Source organism: Typha angustifolia, chromosome 13, assembly GCF_048772165.1.
Source record: "Typha angustifolia cultivar Huaian chromosome 13, ASM4877216v1, whole genome shotgun sequence".
NCBI lineage: Eukaryota > Viridiplantae > Streptophyta > Magnoliopsida > Poales > Typhaceae > Typha > Typha angustifolia.
The window spans coordinates 6,631,635-6,639,178 of NC_133251.1; the positions used below are offsets into that span (position 1 = coordinate 6,631,635).

The 7,544-nt window shown below is 38.1% G+C and overlaps 1 protein-coding gene across 1 annotated transcript; it reads left to right on the forward strand.

The window, feature by feature from the left end:
* Positions 1-1,804: 1,804 nt before the first annotated feature.
* LOC140774579 (peroxidase 45-like) lies at positions 1,805-3,795 on the forward strand. The gene is made up of 4 exons (XM_073117620.1): positions 1,805-2,024; positions 2,157-2,354; positions 2,508-2,667; positions 3,123-3,795. Exons 1-4 carry the CDS (start codon positions 1,812-1,814, stop codon positions 3,527-3,529), a joined length of 978 nt encoding a protein of 325 aa, XP_072973721.1. The 5' UTR covers positions 1,805-1,811; the 3' UTR covers positions 3,530-3,795.
* The last annotated feature ends 3,749 nt before the right edge of the window (positions 3,796-7,544 follow it).

The following is a 7,544-nucleotide window of genomic DNA, read 5'->3' on the forward strand; positions in this document are numbered from 1 at the left end:
TCAGATTCTCCAAGCTCTATATAAAAGAAACTATGTTTCGTCACGGAAACCACATCAAATAAACACATGAAGCAATTCAACCATAAGAATATGTCATGGAATGTCTCCGGGTCTTTCTACTCTCCTTCCCCTTCCCAGGATATCCCCCAAAATTTAAATTCAAAGAGTATATGTAATTCAAAAAAAAAGTCAGAGGGTATATAAAAAAATGATGATATTTAGAAAAAAAAATTCAGAGAGTATATATAAAAAATAGTAATAATTCAGATAGTTCAGATAAAATTGTCCCCATATATTTAACTAGTAATAAAAGCTCTCTTACGTTTCAAATGGTTATGATCAAGCAACAGGAAAGAAAGCATTTAACTAAGGCATATCAATCTTCTCAAGGTGCCTCCCTTTTAAAATGTGCTCCAAAGCTTCCCTTGTAAGCTACTGCAATATATGGACTATATATATATGGAGGAGCACAAGCTTTCTTTATTAATTTAATCTCATATCAACTAAGCCTGTAGAACACCATAGTACGCAACTCTCCGTGCATGAGTTGACTTAATGGCTTAAGTTGGCAGTTCATGGTTTATTTATCCAATTTTGTATAGAGGACGACCCTATAAAACGAATTAGGAGAATTATATTTTACCGTGCAGTAGTTATTATTTTATCATATTTAATTAAATTATAGATCAACTTTGAAAATAATTATTAAAAATCAAGTTGTAGAGAATTAGATTAAATTTTTCGAATACATCTAGAACAATACAAATCAAATTTAGATGATAAAAGATATATAATATTATCATATGTTTGTTATATGAAATATGCTTAGTATTAGTTTAAACGTGTTAGAAAATTTATTCAACTCTTTACAACTTTGAATCTAATAAGAATTTTTAAATTCGATCTATGATTTAATCAAATACAATGAAAAGAGTAATAGTTATATTTTAATCTAAATTATAAAAAGGTAAATGAACACAAATAAATTATATGAGGTGAAATAAAATTAAACTGGTAAAATATATGCCCGAAAATTTATTTGCTAGTGGTCAAAATTCTATATTTATTTCATTTTCATCTGCCGTATTCAGTGGGCGAAAGCAAAGGATGCAAAATATATATGTGTTTTTGAGCTAGATAGGTTTAAACACTGGAAAATATACCTAAGTAGGTCTATTTAGTTCTAAACTTATTTATTTAATCAGATCACTTACGGTATAATTTTGAGCTTGCAATATCATAATGAGTCCAAAAAGCTGACTTAAAGGGATAAATATTGTATTATTAGATGATCGATAGATAAGTTTGGTAGGATACAAAAGCAGGACCCTTATTTTAATAAAAATATTAACTTGCTCTAAAATTTTTAACTATTAAAAAATACTAATTTTTATATTTTATATTTTATATTTTTTGGAATTATCTAATATTAGCGTAAATCTCATAAGGACGGCGAAACATTGACTAGATCGATTGATGATATTTATGTACTTTCTTTAAAGAAGTCAAACTTTTGGTTGTTTATACTAACATATCAGAAATACCCTGGTTCTTCCCTATAATTAATTCTTTAGATCACTCCTCGCATTCTTTGCCTCTCTATAACGTATTAATTATTACCGAAAACCAATGTCTCAGCTCCATGTTTGAGACCATATCTAACGGTAAGATAAACTTTAATTAATATGTAAAACCATTTGAACTAAATAATCGCAAGCTGTTTCTCCAAGCTCTATATAAACGCAATTAAATTTCGTCACCAGAACCACATCAACAATAAGAAGAAGAAGAAGAAGAAGAAGAAGCTAGCCATGGAAGGTCTCCAAGTCATTCTACTCTCCTGCCTTCTGACTTTCCTCTTCATATCACCTATGGCTACTGCTCAGCTGAGTCCGAGTTACTATGCCAACATCTGCCCCAATCTCGAGACAATCGTGCACGACGTCATCAAGCAAAAGTCAGGCGAAAGTGTCATCGTCGCCCCTGGCGTCCTCCGGCTTTACTTCCATGATTGCTTCGTTAATGTGAGGCTTAATGTGATCTCTCTTAATCACCATACATTATAAATACATATGTATGGTGCAATCCTTTGTATCTTGGTAGGCTTCTTTTTATCATGATTATTTACATGGATCGTTCTGTGCAATTATATGCAGGGCTGCGATGCGTCCATAATGCTCATATCGCCAACCCAAGATGACGAATGGCACAGCCCCGACGATATGTCGCTTACAGCGGAGGGTTTCAATGCCATCGTGAGTGCCAAGGTCGCTGTGGATAGTGATCCTCAGTGCAATAGCAAGGTTTCTTGCGCCGATATTTTGGCCATTGCTGCGAGAGATGTTGTAAGCTTGGTAAGTATATATATATATATATATATATATATATATAGCATCAGGAGGTCGACGAAATGAAACATTAATTTAATGAACCAACTACTTCATCTCCGCCGTCATCCATCATAATATAGACAAATGATCTTATAATATATGTATGGGTTTCTGCAGAAAGGAGGACCACTGTACACCGTCGAGCTCGGGAGACTTGACGGCAAGATTTCGACGAAGGATAGTGTCGTTCTCCCCCATCCCAACTTCGATTTGGATCAGCTTAACGCAATGTTTGCGAAATTTAACCTCACCCAGACTGACATGGTTGCTCTATCAGGTCGGTTATTAGTTATTAATTATTAATTTATGCTATGTCAACTATGACAAACACGTACGTACACCCACCATCAATTTTTAACTTTATTTGATCGTACATAGATAACCTTCAAATTAACATGATTAGTTTACAGTTGTATATAAATATTCCATCATGTTAATTATAAAATGATGGAAATACAGTTTCTTTTTTGTGTGTGTGCATATATGCATATATTCTATTTTAATTAAGGTAATAATCTATGTCTCTTTGCCTATTAAATTACTAAGGTTTTAACTTCAATAAATAAATAACTTCGAAGGTATCCATGCACGCAAAAACCATGCATGGGTTTTTACAAGGCATACATAATACATTCAAAATATGAAACTTATAGAGTAATCCATGACTAAACATATATATATATATCGATCTAATTAAAAAGGAATACTTATTTTGTGAGATATTTGGTTTAGGTGCTCATACCTTTGGTGTTGCCCATTGTGAGAAGTTCTGGTACCGTCTCTACAACTATTCATCAACTGTAAAGACAGACCCCTCACTGGACCCAGGATTCGCTGCATTCTTGATGCAGCAATGCCCACAGCAGTACAACCCGATCTCCTTCGTCTTCTTGGACGCGGTAAATCCGCTAAACTTCGACAATGGTTACTACGTGGCTCTACAACAAGGAAGGGGACTTCTGGGTTCCGACGAAGTCCTCTACACCGACTCAAGGTCGAAAGGTACAGTCGACTTGTTCGCTTCCAATCAGGCGACCTTCTACGACGCATTTGTCACTGCCATAACGAAGCTCGGCAGGATCGGGATAAAGAATACCACGGACGGAGAAATTCGACTAGATTGCAGCAAGGTGAACTAGATCTGGATGAGCTAAAGATGATTAATTTGTCGCAACCAATGAATAAGTTGGCATCCTTGGGATTTTCTTGGTTCTTATTTGTCATGATTCTTGTGGATTGCAAATAAACTTCTGCTATTATGATAGAAAAAGGTTCTCATAGACAGAAAGAAAACTTTGTGCTTCGTCTTTTGCAATACTGGTCATTAAGTTTGGTTTGAAGGTCTGCTTGCCTTGTAACCTATACCTTCCCATTCAAAGTCCATCTCTAGTAATAAATGAAAGGTTGCATATATTATCACTAACCTCTCCAAATCCAGAATGAACGATGCAACTGAGCTGACGATAATGATAAATTCATGGAGTAGAGTACTAAATATTTATTTATGGTGTGCAATTACTTTTACGTATGGACAAGAGATATTATTAATGAAAAAGTAGTACACGCGAAGAAATCAAAGATTGAAGTGAGAATAAAATAAAATTCAGCATCTGCTACATTAAAGTCTGCATATGCTATGTCGGTTCGAACTAGACGCTAAGGATTTTTATTGTCGCAGGAGTACGCAAGAGACGTAGGCTAGAATATATCTGAATACTTATGAATTCGAGTGTCTAGAGGGTTCATAACTAAATCTTATTTTTAATTCTTAGTGAAATAGATTGATCCAATTTGAATGTTTTCATCCTCTTTTTGATGGGAGAGACTTTTCCACGTTAAAAAACTCTTGTGGTTGTGTTTTTGTGTGTTTATCTATTTGGTCTTAGTTTTCTATTTTCTATATCTATTAAGACCCAATAGGTGTGAATCTCTCAAACACTCAAAATTTCAATTTGTACTAACGCATAACACGAGATTTATGAATTCAATTTATGTTAATGGATGACTTGGATAATTAGATTATTTTAATAATTTGGTCAAAAAATAAATCCTACTCCGAATCGGGCAATTATATTACTTAATTTTACTACTTTTTTGTTATCTACTAACTATTCATACGAGATGCCCTTTTTAATATTCAAGCTGAAAGTGAGGATAATGAGGATGTCGAAATGGAGTCAACAATCATGCTTTGTTAGAGAGTTATAAATTGCAAAGTCAAACCTAAAACTCGTAGGAAAGGTGAAGAGCTTGAAGATAAATGAACTAGAAGCCAAGTTGATTAATGAGGAAGAGCAACTTATGAAGAAAAAAGAAAATTCTACGAGATTCCAAAGTTCTCATCTGTCATGATTTAATTTCTGAAACCTTGATAAAATTTAATTTTTCGAAGTTCATGTGCATGAGCAAGTAGAATCTAAGAAAAGCCTAGATATGAGAATAAGGAAATTAGAATTTATTAATTGAAGGCTAATGAAGCTCTTGAAATATTCATTGTGAATGCAAAGAAGGAGAAAATATCAAAATATCAAAGTGAGACATCCACTTTCCTTTCTTCAACAAGAAAAATATATTCCAAGTGACAAATAAAATTTTGTAAAGCTAAAAAAGAATGCAACACAAAGAATGGACTAGAAGAAAATACATTATTATGAATCAGATTTGGACTAATCCGAACATAAGAAAATTATAAAAATTTAGGTGGTAATAGTCTCATGAGTTAAGGTTCTAATGACTCTAGTTTCACCTAAATCGGAGGTCGGAATAAAAAGCTAAAAATAAAAAAGTGGAGATAGGTCAGAATGGTAAATATCCGATGTTGCGGTGGTCGTCGGTGTCCACCCCAACCCTTGGCCGTCCACCACCCTCTGACGATCATTGCAACGTTGGTTAATTACTATTCTACCCTACTTTGACCTTACTATACTATTTTAATCATAATTTTCTATCCGAATCTCCGATTGACTTCATTCCAAGCCATTAGATCTAGAACTTCCAAAGTTATTACCCCTCAAAATATCAAGATCATCCTACGGACGAATCGTTCTAAATCTAATTTGTAATATTGGTATCAAAGCCGATGTTTCTCGGATGATGGTTAGCATGCTATCCAAGATGAACAAGGAAGGAGCGACCATGGAGGGTCAAGAGCTCATCTTCGTTCCTGTAGGAATATCTCCGACGTCCCCTCCACCATGAGCAACTGTTGACGATGAGCTATCGGCATGGGCAAAAGATTTTTTAAAGAATATTTGGCCGAATTGACGGAGAGTTCTGAGAAGTCAAGAAGGCGATCCGAACCTTGATGGCCGTTCTTCTAGCCCAACGTAGCCACTCTGTGCCGCCAACGCCGCTAGCCATGACGGAATCCAACCAACCGCAGCTTGAAATCTCCACCTATGAGGGTGGTGGATAGGAGCCTCAAACCAAGGCAACCACGACTCCTCCGACCGCGGTGGAGGCCCCTCCACCATTGCAGGTACCCACTGCCGCTGCTGTTGTGTTGGAGATGCCTCTAGTGCAAGGGTTGCAGTCATATTCCTCGCATGTAGTGGAAGCTAGGGCCGAAAACCTTAGCTTCCCACCAGCGGAGATCTAGACCCCACTGGCCCCAACCGCCACATCCACTCACACATGGAACATGGCCTATGTTCATGCCAACAACTACTGGTAGACTGTCGACGATAGTGATTATTGCTGCAGCAAACCCACGGCTGGTGGCCACAAGTCCGGTGCTCCCATGACCACCGGCTACCACGACTGGTTTCCTCAGACCAACTGCCAGCCAGTGGTGGCCGCCACAATCGTCGGGTAGCTAAACCCGACAGCCACCACCGTGGGAAGCTATATCTATGTCGGGGTGGCTATGGTTTCCCACCACTGTCGCTCCCCTACAATGGGGCCAATGGTCCCTTCCGCAGCCGTCGGGGGCTGGTGGACTTGCTGGTGATGCACCATGGCCGCCGCTGCACCAGCTCGAGCATGAGCTTGAGTTCGGCCTTCCACTACCGCTCGTCGTTGTTCCACCGTCATGAGGACCAGCTAGGGGTCGAGTACCGGCGACCCACAACCGAACCCAACCGCCGCTGTCCCCCATGCAACCTATGGCAGCGCTCCTATGCCGAATTCCAAATTCAGCCTTAGAGTTAAGGTTAGGTTATTTGAATGAAGGTGATGAAGTGCACAATTTTGAGGTAAGCCAAATTTTTGCGAACAGGCTCGACCACCTCGTGCAGATCAGTTTATAACCATGAACAGAGTTAAGGTTAGGTTATCAGACTGAGCTAAACTCGTGTGCAGCTTGGGTGCATCATAAGCCGAACCCGTGGGCCTATGACCCACGTGACTAGCCTCGACCATGAGGTCACTTCGCTGGCGATAATAGACCATATTTTGGGATTCAAGCTCAGACGGTCAAACTTGATTTCCCAAAATTCTCTAGAGGAGACCCGCTAGATTGGACCTATCTAGCGTGGCAGTTTTTAACGTACCATGGCATGCTTGACCACCAAAAGGTCTAGCTAACCTCATTACACTTGGAGGGTGTGGCGATTATGTGGTATTAGTTGGCTAAGCGGACTCGACTAGTCGAGTCTTGGTAGGACTTTATAGATACGATTTGTGCTCGGTTCAGTCCGACCTAGTACGAGGACTTTTAGGCCATGTTGACTAAGCTGACTCAGTCAATAACAGTTCGAGCTTATCGGGAGAAGGTCGAGAGGATATGCAATTGAGTCACTAACTGGTTAGACTCAACGCTGAAGAGTACCTTCATTAGTGGCTAGTCACCTTGAGGACAAGGTGTTGGAAGCGTGGTGGATTATTACGATCTGACTACATAGATTAAGTCGAGTCAAGTTAGTTACTTAGCTTTATTTTATTATTTTGAATTTCAAGTAAATCGAGTAATCCGTATATGAATCCATTTCGCTAAAGATTTACTCATATAAATAGAGATAGACATGTGTTGATAATTATCATTGAAGAAATATGAGTTTAGCCAAGTTATTATTTTCGTCCTTATCTTTTACCCTAGTTGTTAGATCGCCTTTATCTAGAAGTAGATCATAGCTGTAGAAACATCTCGATCTTCCAAACTCTAGCCACCTTCCACCACTAGCAGCCACCCTACTATATGACCGTCCACCACCCTCC

Excerpts from the sequence above, each read along its gene's own strand:
- LOC140774579 (XM_073117620.1), top strand. The coding sequence starts at position 1,812 with ATGGAAGGTCTCCAAGTCATTCTACTCTCCTGCCTTCTGACTTTCCTC. Across the intron at positions 2,355-2,507 it reads CGAGAGATGTTGTAAGCTTG|AAAGGAGGACCACTGTACAC; the intron begins GTAAGTATATAT and ends GGGTTTCTGCAG. Across the intron at positions 2,668-3,122 it reads TGACATGGTTGCTCTATCAG|GTGCTCATACCTTTGGTGTT; the intron begins GTCGGTTATTAG and ends TATTTGGTTTAG.